At 39.3% G+C, this 27,496-nt stretch overlaps 1 protein-coding gene across 1 annotated transcript; it reads right to left on the minus strand.

Moving 5' to 3' along the window:
• Positions 1–27,204, minus strand: LOC149205914 (fiber). The gene is made up of 3 exons (XM_089393588.1): positions 26,922–27,204; positions 452–534; positions 1–349 (listed from the first exon to the last, which is right to left on the minus strand). Exons 1-3 carry the CDS (start codon positions 26,998–27,000, stop codon positions 317–319), a joined length of 195 nt encoding a protein of 64 aa, XP_089249714.1. The 5' UTR covers positions 27,001–27,204; the 3' UTR covers positions 1–316.
• Between the last annotated feature and the right edge of the window lie 292 nt (positions 27,205–27,496).

The following is a 27,496-nucleotide window of genomic DNA, read 5'->3' on the forward strand; positions in this document are numbered from 1 at the left end:
TTATTATGAAAAGAATTTCACATTTTTATTATGAAAAGAAAATTCCCTATATTCATGGGAATAATATGATTTTCTCTACCTTTTACCAAGTCCAAATAAGATTAACACAACATGTATCAGAGAGGAAAAAATCATTGCAATGAGTGCCCCATAGCTTATTTGAATACTGGAAGGTTTAGAGATAATCAGTCCCTAGACATAAATATTGTCAAAATGAGTCTCTCTTTAGGCAGCAATTGATTTCTCTCATGAAGGTATAGAGAATCCAGGAGAGCTACTTTAAGCATCTATTTTGGATTTGGATTAAGCTTCTTGTTCAAGCTTTTTTTCCCGTCATGCCTTCAACAACCTGCACATATAAATGGAAAAAGATCATTCAGCCTTTATATACCAAGAAAACATAACTCATGGCTTTGGAAGACAATACCAGTAAGGAAATGTGGAATATCACCTTATTTAGACTGGGTTGTGGAACTGCCTCAGATGAATCCATAGAGTCCAAAATGGGCCTAACAAATGCCGGAAGTATAAGCCCTGCAGAAACAGAAAGGAAACTCTATTACTTCTGTTTTCTATTTATTTCTTCAAGATTATTTGTTTAAAGATTTTGTAAATGAGTTGAACCTAAGATTTTCTCGATTCAAAATTCAACTTCATTTACGGGTATTATCTAAATAGGCTGATGGTTTAAGTTGAGGTACACTGGCAACATATACACCCTAAATCCAATAATATTTGTTATTTCCATTGTCACCTTCTATAATGATCTATCAGAAAACTGAATTCCACGTGTATGTTTCACTCTCCCCCTCTTCATTGCCACACAGAATACTTAAAATCGTACAAGAACAACCAAAAGTAAACAATAATAGCATATGTATAATTCCATTGCGCACAAACGGTTTCAAAATTACTACTAAACATTAAAGATGTTAGATATGGGGGGAGGAAGAATACAATACATGCTAAGTCTACTGCCAAAACAAAGTTAACTCCAAAAATTGAGTTAGGCTATAATGTTTGTTGATTTCCCCAAGAGGGGTTATGAGACTACATGTACAAGATCAACCTTAGCCAAACTTAGAAATTACAATATAAGATCAGTCATGGCCAAAAGTGAAACTTACACCATTTTGAAGACCCCCCCCCCCCCCCCGCCCGCCCCAAGTTGAAGATGGCGGGCCAAGGAGAAAATTGATGAATAAAAATGAGAGTGGGTGTATAAGTAACCAACTCAATATAAGGTCAATTATGGCCAACATATAGAGGAGAGTAGGTGTATAAATACCCAACTCAGTATAAGGTTCATAGCAAAAATACAAATAAGAGTGGATGTATAAATATCCAACTCAACATAAGGTCGAATGTGGCCAAAAATGAAGATTACACCCCTATATTCAACATCCCCCTAATCTGAATAGGGGGCCATATAAAGCAAGTACTACATCACAAGATTCACCCCACCCCCCCTAATGTTAAACAGGGACCATGGAAAGCAGGGATTCACAACCCCCTTTAATGTTGAACAAGGGGCCAAAGAAAGCAAGCATTACACCACAAATTTCACATGCCCAATTAATGTTGAACAGAGAAGACATAAAGAAGACATTATCTATTTCCCCCCATGAACACGATATCTCCCACACCAGTATGATTCCACACGTTGGTGAAGAAGGCCTCTAGTATAGGTATAGAAGAAAATACATCTACAAGATAGGATCTGGATGAGTCATCAATAAGGTCCTTGTCATTGACATCATAATGTGAAGGCCAGAGATCCACTAAAAGCATGTTAAGAATAATCTATAAGTAGGAAAAAAATCCTAACAAACCATGAGTAGAAAATTCATCGAAGAAGTTAAGGAAGTACTTATCTCCGCAAAAGAATGAGTGTTCATATTCCCACAAATGTCACTATGAACAAACTCAAAAGATTGAGAAGCACACCTCATATCACAAGAACTTGGGGCAACCACTTCAATATCCCTTTATATAGCCCCCATCAATCTAACCAAATGATCATTTTCTCTCCACTATGTGACTCAATAAACAAAGAAGAATGGTCCATATGGAGAGTGCACAACCAGATGTATACGATAAAGTGAGACCATCAAGTTCAACAATAGCACAGAGAAAAGAGCTCCTAAAGTCTTTAGAAGTTTGTATTGATAGCCAAATTCTTCCAAAAATAATTGCAATGTTCCACCTCTTGCTGCATTATAAAGTAAGAAAGAAAGTGTTGGCATTGCAAGAGGGTCTAAACCTTAAGAGAAATAATAAACCCTAAGAAAGAGATAATCAGGTTTAAACCTTAGAAAAAGAGATGACCTAAAAACCCTACTTCCACAGTCGTAAAGAAGCCTTAAGCAATTCCATTAGCCAAAATTCTTTAGAATAGTTCATGTTGAATTGAGTAACTGGGAGTCACACCAACTCCGACAATATGTTGATATTCGTAAGAAATAAAAAGAGAATTAAACAAAACCAACACAAACCCAAATCCTGCAATAAAGAGAAAAACAAACAAACACTAGGGCAACACTTGAAAAGAAAATAGCCAAGGAGAAAACAACCCTGGACAACGAGTGAACCCAAGAACAAGGGCACTAGAGAGAAAAATAAATCCAAGCACCAGAAGGCACAACACTTATGAAAGGTGCCCTTCAGAAAATCATTTTTATATAGAATGAATGAATTGCTTGAAAGACAAATGCAAATGAGAGCTGTGTATATATAGGGCACTTTGCCCAACAAGAGTTATGAGCCTATGTTACAAGGTTAGGCTTAACCAAACCTAGAAATATAATAGTGATTACAATATATGACAATATATTCACGATCAAAAGTGAAGATTACACCATTTTCAACACCAACATGGACAAGACATGTATAAATTAAAAATACACAATGATCAACTCATGTAAATAATCTGGATGGGCCCACAGGTATTGGTATTTAAGGTGAGTGTTTATGAGCAACAAAGAACATTAACAAACTCTAGCATTGGAAATGTCTAAGAGATGCTTCCTTATTAATGAGTGTCAAACATCCACCACTTATCATGATTTGGGACATAACTCAATGGCCATGCCCATAGCGATCATGAGCAACCACTCTAGCCCTCTTTCATCATTCACTATTTGGCTTCTTCCCAAATATCTTTTTTCCTATTGTCCAAGATTAACCCCCATGAACGTTTCCTATCCCAATTTGCAACCCCTCGTGATTCAGCAACCCTGCTCCACAATGCTTCTTTTGACGTTCCTACTACCATGATTATGCCGGATTAGATATTGTCTATGGGGCCACTAGCTTTCATTTTTTGCCTTTTGCAATTCAATCCTCTTATTATTCAAATCATTGATGCGCTGACCCAACCTTCTAACAGTGCACTCACTGAAAGGACAATGCCATTCTCTTATTATTCAAATTAATGATGCGCTGACCCAACCTTCTAACGGTGCCCTCACTGAAAAGACAATGTTGACCTAACCTTCTAACAGTGCCCTCACTAAAAAGACAATGCCAAGAAACCGATGTTAACAAACTGCTGTAATTGTCTCTAATGTCTTTGAAAGCATCACATTCCAAATGCCCCAAAAGTGCAAAAAGTACACACCCGTTCTTCCCAAGATTCTTTAGAAGTGTCGACATTTTGAAAGGCCCCAACTTCATCATAGGAAGCTTTCTCAATATGAGTAGTCTTTAAATGGGACTATTTGGAGAGTTTTTTGGTTTATTTCATCTAATTTATCTAAAAGCCGACATGGATTCATTGAAATCACAAGTTTGACAAGTGAACTCTTTGCAATCGAAATGTTGCAAGGGTTTTTGAGTGTGCTAAATCCATATATACAGTCAAAAAACCAGTTTAAATCACACAAAACCGAAAACTAATAAAAACAAAGTGAAATCTCATAGAAACTCTATTAAAATCAATACCAAACCCCTCGCCCCCGCACGTCCCCCTTTTCGGAAACACCCCCTCAAGAAAGGGAAAACGACTCCCTGGCACGTCCTCCTAAGTTTCCTCATTTTTGGGGGCGTGGGGAAACATCCCCTACTCGTCCCCAAGTCCCCGGAGCGCGAGGGAACGAGGAAACTAGACCCCTAGGGGAGGGGGCGAGTCCCTGTGGAACATTGTTATGCCCACAATTCCTCTCTAGATTCAATGGAATCCCCTGGGACATCAAGCATTTAAAATACTAAATACATAAACAAATTCATGCAATTATATCAATGCCTTCGACAAGTAAATTTCAAAACATAATAAATCCCAAAATATAATTTTGACTTCTCAAAACCTTGTAATTGTACTTTCTAAAGGTGTCACTTTGGCACTCACTGGAAGTGGCACATGTTTCCATGCTAAAAATCTCAATATTCAGAAGAACGTTTCATAAACAAGTTTTAAGGAACAGTGGTGGGCAGGTGCAATATGCCTAGGTCTAATGAAGTCTAAGAGTAAACATATAACCATTGAAAGCAAGTCAAGTCCTGCAAGAGTCTGTTAACACAAACAAATCTACCAAAATGCCTATCAAGTTTAAAATTAAAAGTAATATTAGAATGTTTATCAAGGGGTTTACCGTTTACCACATAACATTGGGAACTTTTAGCAAACAAATAGCCCTCAATTCAACAAACATATCATTGCATTCCAATTTTCTTTCTAGTGCAATTTTATTTTCTAACAAACATTTACTTTCTTGTTGAAGAATTTCATTTTTTGGTTGATGGAATTAAGGATGTAACATTTACTTTATTGATGTAAGGATTTTTAATCCAACTCTATTCATTTATTGTTCCAACTACCTTAAAATCCAATATGAGTGGTGATGGCACTCAATGTTGGTGTGGGATAAACTTCCTTTAAAAACATTTCATACCCAGGGATTATACCGATAGTTCCCAACTCCCACAATAAAGCGAATTAACCGTCATAGTTTTAAAAAGCGACCGGTTGAACCAGAAATCAACCAAATCAATCAAACCCTCTTTCCCACTAACCGAAGCAATAAATCCAATCCATGGACCGGTTAGGTACACCCTCTTTCCTACTCACCAAAGCAATAAATCCAATTCATGGACCGGTCAGGTACCTAACCAGTCCAAACCGACTAGATCTGTAAAAAAAACCACCACCCTTGGAATTAGCATGCATTGGTTCTGAAGCAAAAGACTGGTTGTTGCTCAAAGGGATAGCAAGTCTAAATTGTCCACTCAAACTCCTTGGGATCAATTCCCAAGGGATGAATATGATTGATAACAAATAGCCTATTAAGGAAGACATTATTATGGTGTTCCAACTTATGAGCTTACTTTATTGATAAAGAGGGGCATGTATTTAGTATATACTGATCAATAGGCAAGCCAAGACCACTCAATGAAACAGCAATGTGCAACCCTCATCAAAATGTTACACATACTCTTGATTATGTCATGTCCATATTTTTATTCTTCATAGTACAACCAAGGTGGATTTCCAAGGCAGGGGATGGCCAGGTCAGTGGAGCAGGTTATGACATCAGGGATTCCGATGGAGTTTTGAGGAGTTTCTATGAGGTCCGATGGCATTCGCTTGGTATATTCCATTATCCGCACAGTGTGCCTTTCATTCCAGCGCATTCCAACAACTTTCAGAAAACTAAGTTATTAGTGGGCTTGACTCAATTAATTACGCTTAAGGTGGCATTCCGAGAGGAATACGTGGCATAACACCTTAGTGTAATAGCTCATTGGAACTGAACGAGAAGAATTTCAGTGACCTAGGGAGACATGATGGCCAATTTACCATTTTTCCGCATTAAAAAGAATATTTTAGACTTCTATGATCCATAATGAATTAAGCAAAGTCTTTGCCATGGTCTGCCTCTTCATTTGGTCCTGCTGATGAACCACACTTGTTGGTTCAAAACGCATCGGCCAAAAATTTCTCTTATGTGATTTCTACCGAAAGACTTTGCTTAAGAATATTTTAATTAAAATAAAAGAGGGAAAGTGCTCCATGATTAAAATAATAATAAAATAGGAGGTTCTAGAGGGATCCATTAAATCTATAAAAGAGGAGGAAGAGGCCATTGGAGGACATCTTGGTTTTGATATTGTTTCTTGTATGAGAGGTTGAGAACGTGGTTCTCTACTCCATTGGTAGCCCCAAGACGGAAACCCTCGGGTGATTTAGAGAGATTGGGTGAGCACCCATCTCCCCTTGATGGATTCATTCAGAATATATAGGTGTAGTGATTGTTTTTTTGTTTCCGTTTGGAGACCGGAGAGTCATTCCTGGCTATTGTATTGGCATCTATCTATATATAATAAAGCTGGATTTTGGTTGCTGCATTTCTCATTGTTCCTCATGTTGTGATTTTTAATGAGATTTTATGCAATTTGTGAGTTTATGGTTTCAGTCAAATTTCTGGTGTTTGGGTTTCCATGGCAATTTCCTGTTAAGTGCTAGATAATTTGATTTGAAGGGTTTGTTCCAAATTTCCTTGGTTTGGGACATTACAGTGGTATCAGAGCTGGCATTCCTACCAGCCTGAGGGTCTTGACTGCAGATTGTTAGAAAGTACTATTTTTACTTGCATTGTTGGATCTGGGAAGGTTGCATGTCTTGTGTTAGACAAATTTGTTGTCCCTTAAGCAAATTGTCTAATAATTAATAATTGTTTGACAAATTGCATCCAATATTCAAAAAACTCCAAAAGCAGTGGATCAGAGTTTGAATGGGCCAAGAATTAAAACCCAAAGGTGAAATTATAATTTTCGAAGGTTCAAAAGGTTGTCATCAAATCATTTAAAAGGAAGCCGATTTTATTGTCAAATTTGTGGGGCCAAAAATTTAAATTGTATTCAAGAGTCGAATTGATCAACAGTTTTCGTGGGGCCACTTGTGACGGATTTGGGCAGAGTCGTGGACGTTTTAGATGGGCAACTAAAACAAAACGAGACGACATCTTGAGGAAGATCCAGCCTCGATAGGTTGTGTGGGGGGCCATGCAGGCCGCATCAGCTAAAGAAACGACCAACAAAGCCGTTTCAGTCAGCTAAGAACAAAGTGGAATGCAATTCACTGTGTTATCTAAGTAATGCGTACGAGGGCTAGGCAGTGTGTGCATAATGGACACAAAGGCTGCAAACTCGTCGATTTCCCTTAGAATTTGTGCGAGCATCTGAGGCATGAAGATTGATTATGACCATCACCACTGGAATCCTCTCTGATTGTCAAAGCGCTCCCTGTAGCAGTTCATTCATGTACGTAGTGGGCACAAATTCCAGAAGGCATTCATCAGCAAGAGGCACAAGTCGTTGTGAGGTGAGGAGTCAGATTGATAATGTGCGTACTCTTGTGGTGCAAAGCCGTGCGTAGGTATAAGTGAAGAATTTACCAGTGGGATGGTTGCCAACTAATACGAAGGGCATTTACAAATTAGAGTGCGCAGGACTTGATTGTTAATTGCATATGTATTTAAATTGTGGGACAGAGTCTTATAATCAGTGACAAGGATTGTGAAGCCGCGTCAAGCCAATCATAGAGGAATTAGTCGTTTTGAATGGTGATTACTGTATGTAGAAAGAAGACGATGACTCGGTCGAGATCATCACAGTCTGAACATGTTACTTCGCCATAACAGTCGGTCAAGTGGATTCCTTTGCAGAGCAGGTGCAAGCGGATTCCTTTGCAGAGAAGGTGCGAATGAGATCGTGGCATGAAGATTGAATTGAAATGCATACATAGTAAAGTCGCACGGAAGCCAGGGGACGAGGACCGCTTTCAGAAACCCAAGATTGTTGCTGATGTCGGGCTATGGCAGAGTTGGGACCATGGGAAAAGGCGTTTTTTGCTACCATGGAATCTAAACTCGGCAAGATCGGGCCAGGTCACTTGCTGAACAACGAAGCCAAGTCATCAGGAAATTTTTCTTTTTGAGCCTCACAACTGTCACAGAGCCATATGTATTTAGTGCACTGAGCGATTAAGATGAAATTGAGGCCGAAAGGAAGGAAGCCGAGCAACATATCAAATAGGAAGCGAAATTATTCCAGTGGCCAAATTACTGTTCTCTGTGGGTCAAATTCTCAGTCTTTGAAGCAAAGATTATTTGCAGTTGTGGGATCAGGACTGATTTTGTGGAGATTTACTAGCTGACAAGAACGCGTAGTTTTGCTGGAGACTACTATCCATTGGACCATGCTATGACTCCTTCTCTTGCTGGTCGAGCAGTCATTTTCCATTTTTTTGTGTGGCCTACTCTCACTGTGGACAGAGGTACATTATGTATCAATTTTTGAGGCTGCTATTTCCAATTTTATATGACTGGTTTCTTTTACTTCTATGACTGATATATGGGACGCTGCAGAAAAATAAATTTCCCAGGTTCCTCTATCCTCTCTCTCTCTATGTGTATTTCATTTGTTAAGAAAAAGAAAAATTGCTCCAGTTCATTTTCTTATTGTCATTGTCGAGTGTTATTTACCAGTTGAACCCTTTTGAAGATCTATTTTGGATAGATATTTCCCACTGTGTCCTTAAAACTATGAGAAAAACACCTACATCAACATATAATCAAATTGCTTGACGTATTGTATCATTGAAGGCTTTAACACAAACTCAGAAAATTATTGCAAACTCAAGAAATCTCAGGGAAAGAATTTTCAGTGGGTATCATAGAATTGTCATAGGAGATCTACAGGAAGAACGGGTATTGAAAAGACCTTGGAAGACCTCAAAAATGCCCTTAATAATTTAAAGAGAAGATGGGAGCAACAATAGTTTAAGACATTACTTGGTTGTTCTTTGGGCCAAGAAATAAAGCAAAACAGTAAACCTTTTTACAGAAAGGTCCATAAGATGCTAATGCAGAAGCAGCAGAGGGACTTACAGAAGGAAAAGAGAAGTGGGAAATTGGCTTTATGCACTTGGGTTGGACTTAAAGACTGGAAGATCAGAATATGACCACCTCACATTGGAAAAGCTGGAATCCCATCATTCCAAGGTGGGGCAATTTGATTGGAGTTTAAATTGGGCTCTGGAGCCAGCTATGCTTGCATTGGTCCAAGCCAGATTCTTGGAGCATTCGAGTGAGAGAGTCAAGCTTATAATTGCTTCTTGTTTCAGCGAAATTTTGAGGATAGTAGCACCCTTTCCTCCCTACAATGATGACATTATGAAGGTCTTTCATTTGATTGTAGAAAGCTATTCAGGTTTGCATAACACTCAGAGCTTATGTGTGATCCTAGACACTATGGCCAAAATCAGATCCTACGTAGTCATGCTTGATCTAGAGCAGGATGATTTGATCCTTAAGATGAGCCAGTTCTTCTTCACCAACATTAGAGAGCATCACCCTGAGAAGGTAAAAGCAAACATGCGAGATATCTTATCTTTATTGCTAGTTGAAGGTGAGGTCATCCGCAAACAGCTGCAGATAAAATTAGCCATTTGGAGGGAGGAACAGTTGGTTTCACCTGTTGCTTTTGAACTAGCCAAAAGGTTGGTTGAGCAGAACATTGGGTTGTTCAGGAGAAAATTGACCAGGGAGAAGCAGCTCAAGATTGGGGGATCATGCAAGAATGAGATGAGGAGGAAGGAACTTTGCGTTCTCTGCAAGGGACCTAACCACTCATGCTTGAGTGATGTTGGGGAGATGATTGGGGTAGAGCAGGAGGAGATTCCTTCTGACTTTCAAGGTGAGGACTCTTCTTTGGACGAGTCCATGGGTTCATACGATGATACCTCTGAGGAGCATGAGAAGTCATGTGGAGTTGATGTCGGTAGCCCAGATGTGCATCCATGTGTGGTAGAGGAGTATGACGAGCAGCTAATTGTTCCCTGGAGGGAAGGAGACCCAGGAGCATATGAGCGACTGGTGATTGAATATAGGGAGCAGGAGACAGATGACATACCCAGTGTACGGGAAGGGCCAGTGTTGGAGAATCAGCTAGTGGCTCATGTTGAGCCCATGATGGAGGATGAGCAGACACCATTGGGGCTAGCCATTGGAGTGGAGTAGACAAATGTGCAGGCAGCCTCCAGGGAGGCAGTATTTGCAGACACTTGTCCTCAGGAGGTGTTGGAGGTTGACAAGGTAGTGTTGCAGAAAGCTAGCAGACGGCAAGAGCATGGAGTCTCCGATCAGAGGAGGGAGGAGTTGTTGGAGATGGTGGTGTATCCATCTTTGGGTCGGCCCATTGGTGAGGTACATATAGGTGCAGTGGAAGCCAGCAGAGCTAGTGTGCTTCCGGGCAGCAGCCCTCTCCAGGAGTACATGGACAAGGTGTGCAACTCAGTTTGGCCACTCATACCTAGTGTAGGGAGAGAGACAGGGTTCTCTCAATGGATATTGTCGACTAACCAGGTAGAGCACCATGGGTTGAGTATGGATTAACATCAGCATAGTATACTTGTGCCTTACATTGGAGTAGATGGCCTAGATTGGCGGGAGATCATGAGTTGGTATCCTATTGATGATGTGATATCCTTAGTCAGGGGCGTAGTAGAGCAGAGACCCCCAGACATATCAGAGACTACATGTTCTAGTTGGCAATGGGATTCAAGCCAACAACTCTCCAACATTCCATCCCAGCATAAGGAGAGCAAGATTAGCAGTGGATTGAGTCAGGGGCTGGACTGGAGAGAAGTGATGAGTCGATACGCAGTTGGTGAGGCAACATTCACAGTTAGAGCTACAACACAGCACGAGACATGGAGCATTGATGCTCCTTCTTGGTGGCATTGGGATCCAGGTGGATCTAGTAGTAGCAGGTTGAGTCAGAGATGGACATGGGATCCAAGTATCGAAGGATCCAGTCATGTTTCGATAGCTTGGAGGCATGACGTGGACCAGTGGTTTGTATAGGATCCAGGCATTGGGTCTCAGTTGCGTGGGGCCACTAGATTGGTCCACAGATTTGGATTGCTTGAGGGCAAGCAAACTTGGGGTGGGAGGACTGTAATGTCCGCATTTTTATTCTTCTTCATAGTACAGCCAAGGTGGATTTCCAAGGCAAGGGATGGCCAAGTCAATGGAGCAAGTTATGACAACAGGGGTTCCGATGAAGTTTTGAAGAGTTTCTATGAGGTTCGATGGCATTCGCTTGGTATATTCCATTATCCGCATAGTTTACCTTTCGTTCCGACACATTCCAACAACTTTCAGAAAACTGAGTTATTAATGGGCTTGACTCAATTAATTATGCTTAAGGTGGCATTCTGGGAGAAATACGAAGCATAACACCTTAGTGTAATAGCTCGTTGGAACCGAAACGAGAAGATCTACATGATAGGATGGTTAGATGAGAGTTTCATTGACCTGGGGAGACATGATGGCCAAATTACCATTTTCCCGCATTAATAAGAATATTTTAATTAAAATAAAAGAGGGAAAAGTGCTCCATGATTAAAATAATAATAAAATAGGAGGTTCTAGAGGGATCCATTAAATCTATAAAAGAGGAGGAGGAGGCCATTGGAGGACATCTTGGTTTTGGTATTGTTTATTGTATGAGAAGTTGAGAACGTGGTTCTCTACTCCATTGGTAGCCCCAGGACAGAAACCCTCGGGTGATTTAGAGAGATTGGACAAGCACCCATCTCCCCTTGCTGGATTCATTCAGAATCTACAGGTGTAGTGATTGTTTTTCTGTTTCCGTTTGGAGATCGGGGAGTCATTCCCGGCTATTGTATTAGCATCTATCTATATATAATAAAGCTGGATTTTGGTTGCTGCATTTCTCATTGTTCCTCATGTTGTGATTTTTTAATGAGATTTTATGCAATTTGTGAGTTTATGGTTTCAGTCAAATTTTTGGTTTTTGGGTTTCCATGACAAATTCCTATTAAGTGCTAGATAATTTGATTTAAAGGGTTTGTTACAAATTTCCTTGGTTTGGGACATTACAGATTATTAGAAACAGTGAGGGTTATGCATGTTAGATTGATGCAATTACTAAATTATTTACATATAAATAGCCTAATATGTAAGTTATGTCTATAGAAGGGGAAACATTAATTATGGCAATAGTTTGACCTTTACCCCCATTTTTTGTACTCCACAAAACTAATAAGTTATACCAAACTCTAGGAATTATTCTATCATTTTGTTCTTATTCTTTCAGCCTAAACTATTACAATCTACTATTTACACTAATTATGTTGGATGTGTCTATGTATGTTCTAACAAATTTGTCTCATAGTTAGAAGACTCAAAGACACTTGCCATAACTTGGCAAGTCAACTCGACTTAACCCAGTACTAGTTGAGTTGACCATCCTCACCAAGACTCACTAGTTGTGTAGTAGGGAAACTCGTTGAGTTATTATCAAGCAACTAAGTTAATGTGGAAGCCTAAGTTTGATCTTGATTTTCATATTGATGCCATGGAGTTTGGAGGTGTTGATCCCAATGCAGATTTGGTAGTCGAGCCAGAGCTGAAGGAAGAAACCACCAAAACACCCCTAACAATGATTGAGGTAAAGGTTAAAGTGGGAGAACTCATAACATCCAAATAGTAGGGAAGAATCTAGTTATGCATCTTTGAGTAGGTACTGGTAAGTGATGACACTCCTAAGTGGACTTGGATCTCTTGGGAGCCATCAACGTGATGTAGTCCAGAGCCTATTTGGTGCAAGCCAAGCAACAGTGCCAGATGGACATCGTGTCGTCCAAATGAATGGTCGTAAGATGCTTTATGCCCCCAAAGTCACTGATCATGTGAGGAAGAGGTAATATCCATAGTTGTCACAAAAGAGCTCTAAAGTAAGAATTGCCTAAAAGCATGTCTCTCTAATGCAGAAGGCATGGCACCACTAGTCAAAATATCTTAAGAAGGTCAACAAAGATTTGTCTTGGGCCCTATAGAGATACTGAAACCTCCCTTTGATCTCATAGTGGATGAGACACCTGAAGATAAAGTATTCCTTGGTGTCAACTGCGTGTTAACAAGCAAAGCTTGAAGTTGAAGATCTATACTTTGCTACAGAGATGGTGATAAACGTCAAATCTCAATTAAAAATTTAACACAAACGAACCCAAAGCTGGCCAACAATAAAACAAAGCTAACTCCAAAATTTCTACTCGGAAAATAAAGATCATGTAGTAGATGGAACCAACGGTAGCTCGATTGGGCAATAACAACACCAAAGATCTAACAGAAATGCTCAAAATAAAAGGCCAGTGTGAGACTCAAAAGCCCGTGAGGAGCCATCCATGAAACTCAGGTGAAGTTCTAATCATGTATTAGAATTTATACATATCACCAACTGGCTGTCAAAGTGCTATCTATAAAATCATATACCCATTTTAGATTGTTGTCAAGGATGCAATGATGCCGCTGTCAGATTGTTTCAATGATCCCCTAGTGTTATATGAGGCATATGCTTGCCTCTCAAGTTGTTAATGAAAATAAGGAATTGCAAAAATCATTGTTGATCAGTGTCAACACTTCAATTTTTCAAAGACCTTTAGTTTCTTGCTCCATTAAAAGACCAACTTATCATTGTGCCTCTAAAGATTTGGCTAAGAGGACAAATTATGTGCAAAAAAATAATTGCGAACTTGCAATAGAAATTGAAAACATCGATTATGAAGCTTTATAAAATATCAAAGAGGGGGCTAGTCTCCAATGGCTCAAATTTCCTCTAAGTCAACATGGATATCAATGTAGATCTAACTCTGAATTTATTAAGCATTAGGAAGGACCAAAAATAAATAAAGATGTAAATGCATCGAAGCTTAAATATCTCAAGTAAAGATGAATCTACAATGGTGTCTCTCTCTACACACACAAAACTTAGCCCAAGGGGTTAGCTCAACTAGTTGCCACTAATGTCATTTGGCTAGTTTTGTGCCTGTTACCCACCATTTGTGGGTAATATCCCTAGGAGAAATTTTTCTACAAGATGGTCCTCATCCGGCAGCCCCTTGCAGCCATCAGCTAGCTCACTGTGCCATTTCTCCGCCACCTGAGCTAGCCATGTGGTCCCTCGCCCATCTGCCATGATCATATGTTTGAAGGTGGGCCTCCCGAATCTAGAGATATTCCTTGTCATTTGGAAATTGAGTATTGTAGTTTGTTTATTATGGACACTCTGGGCATGGATTAATGGGGGGATTCGACGGAAAGAATGGGCTAGATCTGTGCTTTTGTCCTCTAGACCCCCTTTAGGAATTAACCTTGGATTCTAGTCCCGTGGGATCTCTTTTACTGACCATTTGGTTCCAAGGATGGTATTTCATGCAAAACCTTGATTTTGGTTGCGTGGTCTCACTCCCTTATCCGCTTATATTACCCTCTTTCCATTCATTATTACCCCATTCATCATGTCTCCCACCTGGGTCCACATAGGGTTAGCTTGCCCCTTCCCTTTGCCCACATATCGGGTTATGGCCTGGGATGAAGCCCAGAGGTTGATGCAGCTAAAAAGAAAGATAAAAGCATATATGGCCACATTCAACAGGAAAATGTACCACAAAATGCAAAATATGGTTGGGACAAATACATTTAGCACGTGGGAAAAAGCCAATACATGAGCTCTACCCCATCATCATGGTCATCACCCTGGTTCCTACAGGTTCTGTGAACCTTTTTCATCATATAGAAACCCATGATTGTCCCAACCCCTGGTGGACGATGAACCACCCCATCTTGAAGGGGGTATTCACTGTTATATCTTATACATCATGCTCTTACCCCTTGAGTCCCGAGCAGTTAATCAAAGAAAATAATAAAAAGGCAAAAGGCATATAAAGAAGGGTGGAAAAATCAAGGTCGAAGCACTTCATGTACCACGATTGCTCTCTCCTATACATTATAAACCCAAGTGTGCGCTTCCCTATTATTAGCTACCCTTGTACCCCGACATGTGACTCAAGGCTGCCCCTTCTCATTTCCTACTTCATTCACCTATCTGCCGCATGCCACCACCTTTTGAAGGATGTACCTTGACTATATTATCCCCTTTAGAAGTAGAAACCACCTAATAGGATTATTGGTTAACCCCATTTGGAGTTTAGGAGACATTGGCACATCCTGAAGCCCATTATGGAAGGCGGGCCATTATGAAGTCCCCACCTGTGGTTCATGATTTGGTAACCTCATTTACTCGACTTCTCTAATGACTCGTTGTATCGGAAGGCTAGGGGACTCATTTGATCTTATGAAGGATTGCAGATGGTTTCCATCTTGGGTTTGGTCTCCCTATAAGGGCAAAAGGCATATAAAGAAGGGTGGAAAAATCAAGGTCGAGGCACCTCATGTACCACGATTGCTCCCTCCTATACATTATAAACCCAAGTGTGTGCTTCCCTCTTATTAGCTACCCTTATACCCCGACATGTGACCCAGGGTTGCCCCTTCTCATTTCCTACTTCATTCACCTATCTGCCGCATGCCACCACCTTTTGAAGGATGTACCTTGACTATATTATCTCCTTTAAAAGTACAAACCACCTAACAGGATATTGGTTAACCCCATTTGGAGTTTAGGAGACATTGACACATCCCGAAGCCCATTATGGAAAGGCAGACCATTATGAAGTCCCCACCTGTGGTCCATGATTTGGTAAGCTCATTTACTCGATTTCTCTAATGACTTATTGTACTGGAAGGCTAGGGGACGCATTATATCTTATGAAGGATTGCAGATGGTTTCCATTTTGGGTTTGGTCTCCCTATACGAAGTCCTAATCCTCTAGAGGGCTACATTGGCACATGTAGGGTGAGCGTTGAGAGCAATGGGCCTCCACAACAGCCGATTGCACTCTATGGATCCCCAGTCATTCAAAGATTGCTCATGGTTCACTTATTGGACAAGGAGGATGCATCTGATCCATAATGCCCAACAGGCCCCAAACTTACACCACGCACTTGAGATGATCCAGAACTTGCACGATCATTTGGCATCACCTACACCATCATCCTGGACCTTGCAGGCGATCTACAAGCATCTTCGATTTGTTTGGAGACTGATGAGGATACTTGTGTGCCCCCACATGTCATTTGGAGCACCATAGGTTATTACAAGGGACCAACCCCTTCTCCACTACTTTTGAGGGTCCTATTTTTCATTGTGGCACCCATGGACCTCATTAGGCCTCTTAAAGGGCCCTACGACATGCATAGGCTATTATTTGACCTCTTGAGAGGCTTACTTTTTCATTTATGAGCTAGTTTGGTGGGCTTGTCACCAAAAGTTGAATTATTAGAACATTATTTTATTTTTTGAGGCTTATGTAGGCCAAGAAGGCTAATTTGCACTCCTAAATTGTGTATAAATAGAAGTGAGATGAGCTCATTTGCTCATCATCACTTTGGTTTGGATCATTTCTCTCTCTTGATATTTTCACACTTTTTCTAGAAGATGAATTGGAGCTTTATGGATGAATTTTGATGTGTGGATATTGGTCTATCTTCTCTTGGAGCTTCTCTCTTGTCAATTGTGAATGGTTGGATATACTCTGTTACATGTAAGTATATGTTTTTAATGTTATTCTTGTTTTACTTTGTCATATACATTGAACTAGGATTTTCGTTGTTTTAGGGCTAATTGTTACATGCATTTACTGTTTAAAATTGTGGAATTTGTCTTTATTATAGCATCTCTCAATGTATGGGGCATGTAATGTGAGCGAAATCTCCTAAGGGTAATTCTACCAAAGAATTTGACCTTGATAAGCCAATTCCTTTGTACATCGAAGTATAAAAGCTGCAAGGTTGCTTCTCCTTGAACTAGAAAGCCAGCAAAGTGATCTTGAGGCCTCCTTAACAGGGAATCAAGAAATCCTACTCATACTCATCATAGACTCCATCCTCCCAAAGACTAAGGCAATGATCTACCAATGGTGGTCACTAAAAATCACATTCTTTCACCTCCTTCCAGGTCTAGCCAAGCTAGGGTACCTAGGGCATCAATTTCCCGACAAGCTAGCCCTCCAAAAAGTTCGATCTCCTAGGGTCTCCTGCATTGGTGTTTCCTCAAGCTCTCCTCCAATTTTGAAGTCATTCCGACAGTGGAGTTGAAAGAAAATCCAAGCCCTAGATCCGGGATCAAACTTTGACCTGACATCCCCAAGGCTAGTACCTCAGGGTCAAACCAACACCTTCAAGTGAATATTATTTATTTGATCATTTCTCCCACCTTGTATAGGGTAAGAATATCATCAGTTGCTATATTCCTTCATCATACCCTAGACTGGGTCCACATGGTCCTATGTGGTCCTGTTCCTTTAAAAAGACAATTCTTCAAGAACCATTCGGGATACCAATTCCAACAAGGATTTTAGGGATTGGGAAACTCCTTTACAAGTCATATCCCATAAACCCAACCCTCAAATCCTCCCTTCCTTTCCGTAGAATACATAGTACCTTGCTTAAAAAGCAAGCAAACTCCATCCTTCAAGCTCTTTAGGGAAAGGGATTATTTGGGTCACTCATATCCATTCATTGACTTGTCCTTCATTGGTGAATCCATACATACCGGATCTCCTCCAATCGGTGAAAATCCGTAAATAAAAGGGAGCCTTAGCTGAGGTGACAGTGGCCTAAGTCTCCATTTGTTGCCCTTGGCCTCACATTTGCCCTTTAAGGATCCCCTTTTAAGCCCCCTGCTAGTTTGAGCAGTAACAGTGCCAACAGGTATCTAGTTTGAATCCCACTAGACAAGGTGCACTAGTCTATGCCCATGAGTTTGGTAGGAATGCCATCCAAAAATGTAGGAAAACATCTCTTGGGTTTCCCTATGAGGTTTTCCTTATCAAAAAGACAAACATATATATATTCTTTTTTAAATTATGTTACACATACATATTAGGTTTGTCATTTTATTTACTTTGTTTTAACTATTATATTGGGTCAACTTATGCCATACGTTACCTCAACATTAGGCACAGAGACTACACATCCCCTTTAAACCAAGTTGTACAATGCACCTTGCTTCTCTTGATGCAACCAAGTCTACTACGAGCCGAGTATTAAATTTGCTTCATCACAAAGGAATACTTACTGATGCGTGCTTAGAGTTAGTGTTGCCAGAAAGTTTATGAGACTCACTTAAGATGTTGAACGTGCTCTTCCAAAGTGCAATTGTATATGAGGATGTCATCCAAGTAGACAACCACAAAGTTCAAACATGTCCTTGAATAGTCATTGTTGTCGCTCAAAATGTATAGGCACCGCGACAACGGCGCAAATAAGGGGTTGTCACTCTGATTCTCAATCTCATCGTTTAAGTTGTCTCCCTACAAAAGACTAAGGGGGGTAAACCCTACAGAAAATGGAATGAAAAAGGACTAGTTGGGAACCAACCAATCCAGGAGACACAGTTGAGCAGCCAAATACTTGTTTAGATCTAACAAGAGTTTAAGGATTCAATTAGATTTAGATAATTGATACCAATGTCTTATGGAGTCAACTATCTTGCTAAGTAAATTTAGGACGAACTACATGAAGAACAACTGTTGCTTTAATGATTAGCTATCCTATATGAGAATGCAATTCCTATGACTTAAGTGAAATGAAAGAATCTTGGTTAATTTTATTTAAATGCCTATTCTAAGTATGTCCTTTGCTCTTTGTCTGTATTGAGCCTGAACTTTATAGCGAATGGCAGAGAGAAATCAAAGTGAAGCATACGAAAGTGTGATTAACGATCCCTCTCCTTGAAATCTAACGTACCCAGTGCCTCCGGCGCTACAAAGATTGTGGCTCTAACGACTACAAGGTCACCGTTTTAGATACTAAAAAGACTAGACTTCTCAAGAGAAGACACAAAGGTGTTCCTATCTTTCTTTCAACCAAGCTTATGTTCGAAAGTCGATTATTAAATGCAAGACTAACTTAGAATGCGAAATGCAAGAAGGAATTAGAAGATGATTAGTGAAGTGATATTTGAAACTTAGGAGAACTTAGATTTACAATTTATTCTGAGTTATATCGCTAAAGCTTCAATTTCAATTACAAAGATGAACAATCACTTTAACAAGACAATGACTGAAAATGAAACTTTCACACAATAATCAATTTGCTACGAATTTGTGATTTAGCACTTCAATGTAAATATGCCCAAAACAAATAGCATGAAACTCAACGCAAATTATATAAGGATGCAATCAGATCATAAACCAAACAATTATCTTCAGTTAATCCAGATTATTTTCAATGTTGTTTTAGCTCAAAGAGAACAAAACTTAAGACAATTGCCCTTATATTTTTCAGTAAAACAAGAAGCTAATCAGAAAATATCATATGCTGAACACTTCCAAGACTGCAGATGTAATATACTTTGGAAACTTAGCTTAAATGCAAATTCAGATTATGAGAAACAACAAGCACTTAGTCCCAAAGTTGCTTTCAGTTTTAATGATGAAAACTGTGAGAAGACAAATGTAACAGTAGTAGATTCAATTCGATTTTAGCACTTTTACTTCAGAAAGTGTATTTAGGACAACAAAGAGTGAATTTTAAACATGCCTACTTAATGTTTAACTAATGAAACGGTCATGAACCAATGATGCAATCCAGTATTATGATCAATTTTTTAGAAAACTTAAGATAGTGAATTTGAATTTGTATTCTTATCCCAGTGATTGTGTTTGATTACCATTTTGTGTAATGAAAAAGAGTAAAGGTTTAGAAAAAAAACCTGAAGGCCCTAGGCCTTGAAGCGATCTAACCAACTTCTTCTATAATTTAGCCCACACTTCTCATGAATCTTCAGTGAAACAGTAACTCAAACACAAATTCTTCTTCCCACAGCGATGAGGAAATGTAGACCAAGGGCATCAAAGGCAGATGTGAAAGTTTCCAAGGTTGTCCCAAGCCTCACAGTGGCAATGTCAACTCGCTGAAGGCCTTAAGAGGTTGCGTCTAAGCCTGAGAAGGGACTGCGTTAAACCCTTATGCACTGCCGAGGATAGGTAGGACTGGGGCAAGCCTATTTCAAGCTGTGGCAAGGTTGCAGGGAAGGAGGAGAGGAGAAGGATGGAGCAAGGAGATGAGGGAATGGAGGATAAGCTGCGGAGGAATAAGGAAAAGGTACGTGGGGCAGAAAAGAGACAGCGACAAGCAGAGGGATGACAGCGGCAAGAGGAAAAAGGCCTTGCGGCAGGCCTAGGGAGACAGGGATGTCGAGAGGAGGAAGAGGAATGGAGGGATAAAGGGAAGGGGGCCGCATGGAATAAAGGTTCGGTTAAGGTTTTTTAGAGGACAGCGTTTGGCCTCTAGGACCTTAAAAAAATTGATTTTTTTCCCAATTTACCAATGGGTGCCAAAACCCCAAACCTGAAACCTTTCATGAAATATCTTATCATTTCTTCCCTGCAAACAAGAGTTTGAGGCTAGATCTTGCCTTCCAGGGACTAGATTTGCCTCAAAACCTCAAGATTTCCTTGACAATCTTCAAATTTGTGCCTGTACAAAGCAAAATAAAATACCCAAGACTCGATATATACAAAACTAAACTAAAACCCCAAGACCCAGATGTTAGAATTTTAAAATATTCTATAAAAGTTTCAGATTTATACAAATAAATTACAGATCTGAGGAGTATGAGTCCAACTCCGTTCCCAAATTTGTATATTTAAACTCTCTCTAGCTAGATCTATCTATTTAGCACAAATTATAAAAGATGATTAATTTAAAAAATGAGGTACTAGCCCCAAAAACCCTGCAAAAGGAAAATTGTAAGATAAGTCTAGGAATTTAGATCAGGAAGGCTCTTTAGATCTTATGCCTTGGGAGTCAGTTGGTCCAGCCGAGGACTTCCCCAAATGCCCAATTTTTTAAATTCAAATGATTTCTGCACACTTCAGATTAAACTGTTGTATTAATAGAGACACAAAATAACAATGTAATTTTTCTAGAATTAGAGATATCTGCTAACTCTATTAAATTAAAATGTTATTTTAAATCCAATAAACTATGAAAGATATTTGTGCAATAGATTATTCCTCAAAAGGTATTAACTAGCAATTTATAAAATAATATTCAGCAAAACATTAAAAACAATATCACCAGAAGTTGCAGGAGAGGAACACCACCATCGATGTAAACCCCAAAGACTTTGCGTTATTATTATTCCATAAAATATTACAAGGGAGCTTCAAAAGCAAGTACACGACTCAATGATCAGATGATTTGTGAGACAAATGACCTCTAATTTATAGATAAATTCTCCAAATGGCTAGTTGGTTCGATCCCCATTAAAGTAATTTCGATTGTTGATAAAGATTTAATTATCTTTTAATCTTCTAATTATTTTATTTTTGAGGAAAATTCAAAATTTTCATTTAATTCATTTTTAATCAAACTCAAAATTAATTATTTTGAGTTGATTTCCTCAAAAAATTGACTTTGACTTAACTAACAAGGCCCAAGGGTCCAAAATCTCTTGAAATTTCCAATATTCTCTTGGTCTAGGACCTCAAAAATTAATTTATTTAAAACCCACAAATTTTTTATTTGGAAAACTTATTTTCCCTAAGACTTAATTTTGACTCATGAGAGGATTAATAATTTTTCCAACCCTCAAATATTTTAGCCATGGTGTCTAAATATGAGAGACCGTGCACTAAAATATTTTTTACATCAAGATATTACAATTTAATACATGAAAGGGGGACACTCGTTCGTTATAAACCCTCAACTATTTACCCAATTCTGCAACTCAAATATGATCTAGTAGACTAAGTGATTTGCAATAAATAATTTAGTCAATTAGCTAAAATTATTCCCAAATCACTTTACAGAAGACTCGACTAGAATATTATGAATTACCTAAGATCTTGACGACAAAATCCACTCTAGCTTTGGAGTGAGGCTGGAGGGAAAAACTTTGCTGATCATCTATATTTAGAAATACACATGAATCAGTAAAACGAAAAACCTCCTAAGATAGAAATCGTCACCAAAAAAATAGGTTTACCTAAGTTATTACATACACAATGGTCTTACTAAGATAATTTACATTATAAACTTGCAAAATGAGTTTACATCTTTTACAAAATGATGGTTGAAACTGATGATGAAATCTGGATGATCTCACTAATTGAGCATGATGGAATCGTCGTGCAAAAATGTACACTGTTATAGGGTAGTTGACGCAGATTGGTCAACAATAATAATACAACATTCATGAATCATCAAGTGTATAGAAGTAGTAGGGGTGTTGACCAAGGCAAAGAACATGATGAGCCACTTTAAAAATATCCATTAGTTTGAACATGGTCTTCAACATGTCCTTCGGTTATATAGGTACCTGATGATAACAATCAAATTTCAAGTTGTATCCTCGTGTGATGCCAGGGTGGTTGTCTCACTGGGATGTTATCCCCTCCACTCGATTCAAATCCCATAGGGGCACACCATGGCCCGTCATAGTAAAGCTGAAAGGATAGGCGTCTCGTTGGAGTCTAGGATCCCGTGTCCAGTCTCTAGTGGTATTTGGATGTCTCTGTCCTAGGTTGAACTATGAGTTTATGGTATATGTGGCTTGTGGGCTGTTGTATATATTTGGGGAGGGTGCTAGTTCCCCATCAACAATTTTCGTTTAAAAAACAATCAGATTTTGTGTCAATCTTTGTAAAGAATTTGGCCCCATAGAGCTAATCAATTAAATCATCAACTCTAGGAAGAGGTTATCGGTTGTTCCCTGTGACTTTGTTCAAAGCTATGTAGTCAATACATGGTGGTCGTTATCCATCTTTCTTAAGTTCCAAACAATAAGGCCACCATTCACTCTCTTATACCATGCATCAATAGAGAGGACCACTAGGTAGGGGAGACCCTGGTACCAACATGATACTATTCCGAACTCAAAAGTGTATAGTCTGCCTTCATGTTCCTCAAAGATATCTTCATTCTATAAAAAGGGCATCAAGCAACTTCTTTTGGGATGACATGTCAAAAAATGTATTACGTATAGGGCCAACAATCTTCTTCTCGTTGTGTTCTGACTTGATCATAACAGAAACAAATCTCTGCAAGTGTGAGATAAGCTTTCAAAGCTGCTTCAATGAGCCAAGTAACATTGTTCTTCTGAAGGGATTTTGACATACAGTTTATATCATTGTTAACTTTGTGAATCCCTCCGAGGTTGAGATTCATAAACTCCATATCATTCTACTGCTTATTCAGCTGCTGCTTAGCAAGGATATCCTAAACCTGTCTACAAATGGGCTAAATCTGTTAGATAAACTGTTCCACTTTATCTTTGAAATATGCTCACTGGAATCCCAAAGATAGAAACTACCTAGAAAGAAAGATCAATAGTGGAGAGGGGATAAATACTAACACAAGCTTAAAAGGGGCTATGGCTTGTTGTGCAGTGACCAGCTCTGTTACAGGCATTCTGAATAAAGGGAAGGTTGTATTCCCAAGTGCAAAGTTGTGCATGATTATACATAAGAAGACGGACAAGAATGAGATTAAAAACCTCTGTTTTATTACCAGACTGCAGATGGAAAGCAATATATCTGCCAAACTATCAAGAATAACCCAAAGAGCTTTCCAAAAATGATTTATGAAGCTGTAATCACAATCAAAGACTACGGATGAGGAGAGACCGAACATGTAAAGCGGTCAACAAAAACAAAGACAGTATGATTATTACATGGGCAAAACTTGAAAGGATTACAAATTCCCAAGGCCGGGTCAGAATAGGCAGAGTATACAACCTTTGTGTACAGTTTGCTGGTTTAGCAATTCTGCATGGTATACGGGCCTCAACATGTTGACCCATCTTGGGCCAAAAGAAATGAGTCTTCATAAAAGTGACAATCAGTGAGAATCTTAATAACATCAAGATGGCCCACTGAAATGATGCAATCAAATAGCAACTGCAAGTATGGATTTATGAAGCTATACCAGATAGCAATGGAAACATGGCTACTCAAGAGAGGCCCAATGATTCAAGTCCAGCTTCTGGGCAATTCCCAGGCAGTTGTCTTGCATTCATAAGAGCAGTAGAACCTGTTTCTATAGCCATGCACCTTTGGTGGCTTGTTTCTGCATCCACAGGACTCTCCTAGGGATCTGCACTATCTTTGCAGCCTCACAGTACACAACATTCAGTGTTCCTCTGCAGAACTTTGGCATGGATAGACCTTACCTTGCAGTTCCTCAATCCAGACTCCCAGTTCCACTCTCTGCTGACACTACACCAACAACCCACACAAACCCACTAAGGAAGGGAAACTGTCAACGTCAGTTACATTATCTTGTAAGGAATTGGCAACTAAAGCACCCACCATTTGGGGTGACTCTTTAGTATTTACCTCCACTCTCTTCTTAGATATTTATTTTTTTGTTCATGGTAGGAAGAAAGCGCCATAGAGAGAATGTCTCTATGCAACAAAGCAATCTTGTATCTACAGGACTCAACTAGCACAACCTTTCATGGGACTTTCCCCCACAAGGCATCTTTGCTCTACAGTACTCTTACACACTTCATTGATTTAACTCTATGTACCATATTCAACTCTGGAAATATAGATGAGATAAATCTGACAGGATGTCTTTCTTCCTTGTCTCTGTAAATGTGCTTAATTATGCTTGTTCGTTCTGCTTGCATAAATTTACTAAATTACTACCTATCCAAAATTCATGTTTTCACCCCTAGGAGCACAGATCAAAATACCCCATATGGAGGTAAAGCAGCCTCTTGAGTTTGATGAATCATAGAGGGCAAGGAATTAGAGAGAAGCAGTGTCAACCTGATCAAAGTGGTTGGAAGCTACTACATCCCATTCTTAAACAATACCTGCTAGGACAGGAGCAAGCAAATTGGTAGCAAAAGAAGGAAAGTGTAGGGGATGAACAGTATTCATGAAAGGAGATGGAGCAGTAGAGAAAAATGCAGAAAGAATCTACTCTGGAAGTACCCAACACCTTGAAGACAAAAGTTGAAATACTGGACCAAACTTGTTGCAGAAGCAAGAAAGGTAACCAATCTGGACTCCAACTCTGAAGAGAAGGGACTACAAACGTCCTTCCCACCAGATTCAAGACACATAAGGGGCAGAGAAGGTCTCTACAAGGCAGTGGTCCAAATTAATTGCACATACAAAGTATTCTGGCCAGGCAGGATGCAATTTGGTAGGGCACTTTAGAAGGTTACACACTGTTTGAGAGTACTGGAGACAGAGTAGATCGAAGAAGGAGATGGCTCAAGGGTGGTAATACAGAATGAGTAACCAAATCAAGCTTATGCAAGTAATGTTTAATATCTTTGTACACAAGCTCATTATGATACTTGTGAAAGGCAGCAGTTTAATATTCCAGAGGAAATATAATCTCCTTTTGTCAACTTTTAATAACGTAAACCCAGAAGAACACTGGGACTTTTGCAATTCATGAGGGCTTTTTTGCTAGTCCAGACTCCAAAGTCGGGAATGTTTATCAACTCGAGGAATAGAAAGAATAGCTTCCATGTTGCTTTGTAGATATGCAAATCCTTTCCAGTGATTCAAAATGCTATTCTTTGACTAGATGGTTAAATCTATTGGACATCGTTTATGATTCATGTTGGATTTGAAAAGACTCCTGAAAGAGTGTATCATGTTATAAAGTTATAGATAGTGAATTTTTAACAACAAATAATGACAGCAACAAATATTACAAACCTCGTGTATATAGGTAAGCAGTCTATGAGCCCTGAGGGTTAAGCTCAAGTGGTCATCAGCCAGAGGTGAGACCTCTCGTCTCTCCTCCAAAAGTTTGGAAAGTCACAGGCTTGACTCTCTTGATCCCCTTAGGATTAGGATCCTTAATTAGGGCCGATGGTTTAACCCCTTTACTATCCATGGATCATTGGGAAGTACTTGGAGAGTTTTCCACAAGGGTTTCCGTGGGATATTAAAAAATAAAAAATTGAACCGTCTATGATGTAGATAACGCAAGTGGAAGGTCATTAAAGTGACTAACGTTTTACGACACAAACTGCTCTTACCCATGTGGCATCTTGGCAAAGAGAGGCACTAGTATCACAAACACTGGTATTTCTTGGAGGGAACCTTTTCCGATGGAAAGAAATTTGTCATGATCCCATTCCCTAACAATTTTGCCCATCATACAACGTTGTTGTTGGTTTGCAAAACGTAATTGCAACAATGTATAGATTGCTTCAACCATATGCCTCGGGATGGATATTTACTATATGTATCCACAGAATTAGGTCAAAATTAATTCCAACTACATCATGTTATCTGAAATTGCGTAAGATCCATTAAAGTTTAGCTTTCATTTGTCTTGGATACTATTACAATGTTCCTATAACAAAATTGCGCTTGCTTTTGGAAGACGGTGGTCCTGTGGAGCAAGAATTTTCCATCCATTCTATAAAACATGCGTTGATCTTTGTCCATTTCTATCTAGATGATATGTGGTGATTTCTTTAATAATACTGCATGTTTTGCTATATGTTCTTCGCAGCACATCAAAGCTTGTATTTTTGTTGAATACTCTACCAGTTGCTGAATATTGTTATTTAGAACATGTTCCTCTGGATTTCAGGCTTTCAATTCCGATCAGAAATTGTCACAAAACAGATGGAATTTTTTTATCTGCATTACCAATCCTATAAAAAAAAAAGAAAAAACACAAACACGTTGTTCCCTTTGTATGAGAGAATTCCGGCTGGACCATAAACATTGAGAAACACGGAACATAAGAGCTAGCAAGCGTTCTCAGATACCTGAGAACGATACGTTCAAGACAAATAAAAGGAATCATATAGGAACAGGGGGCATTTTCGTTTTGCGAAATACTGCACAATTTGAAGCGGTTTTCACATACTGCAGAAGCTTGTAGAAAAGGAATTCTCGCTATGACGGGTTCGAGATGAGATACAGTAGAGAAAAAATGGGATTCACAGCCACTAGGAAATGACAAAAGTGGAGTTGGAAAAAGAGAGAATGCTCTTGTTACCTATGCCGCCAATGACGCATGAGGCAAACACGATGGGCTCCTTCACGATGAAGAGCTTCAACTTGTGCCCGAAAGCCATCTGATATAACAATATGCTGATATCGTCTGCTTCTGCGACTTCGTTTCGTCCTCCTGATTCGATACCCTGTTTACCCTCGGAAGTTTCCGTCCCTTATGTGGCTTTTGATAGCACAGACCCGTAAGGAAACAAGCCCTACAAAATGTTATATTTTCGTCAAATGGATCCCCTCGCGACATATAGCGGGTCGATTGGTAGGACAGGAGATATCCTAACTTACAATAGGTCATCATGTAAGTCCACTCTCGTTTGGCCCTAATGAATAGTTTAGTGGGTTCAAGCTTCGTTATGTCTTTTTTCTCTATTATGAAACATGGGTTCAATTCACTAATTTTCTTTGGGTCCATCAGGGTTAGCTCAGGTTCTCAGGTTCTTTAGCTCAGTGCTCAGGTCAGGTCCTTTGTGTTGAGCAAAAATCAATGTTTTAGTGTAAAATAAAAATTGATAATAATACAAGAGTAATTGTTGCAATGCAATATAGTTCATGTCTGTACTG

The sequence above is a fragment of the Pinus tabuliformis genome, chromosome 1_2 (genome assembly GCF_031772625.1).
Source record: "Pinus tabuliformis cultivar Carrire ecotype Pingquan chromosome 1_2, CPIR1, whole genome shotgun sequence".
NCBI classification, from domain to species: domain Eukaryota; kingdom Viridiplantae; phylum Streptophyta; class Pinopsida; order Pinales; family Pinaceae; genus Pinus; species Pinus tabuliformis.

What these genes read in the sequence shown, in the direction of transcription:
- LOC149205914 (XM_089393588.1), bottom strand. Translation starts at nt 27,000, where the DNA reads ATGGCTTTCGGGCACAAGTTGAAGCTCTTCATCGTGAAGGAGCCCATC. An exon ending in ATGCGTCATTGGCGGCATAG is followed by an intron (nt 535 to 26,921) that starts GTAACAAGAGCA and finishes CTGTTTCTGCAG; the next exon opens with GGCTTATACTTCCGGCATTT. An exon ending in CACAACCCAGTCTAAATAAG is followed by an intron (nt 350 to 451) that starts GTGATATTCCAC and finishes TTATATGTGCAG; the next exon opens with GTTGTTGAAGGCATGACGGG.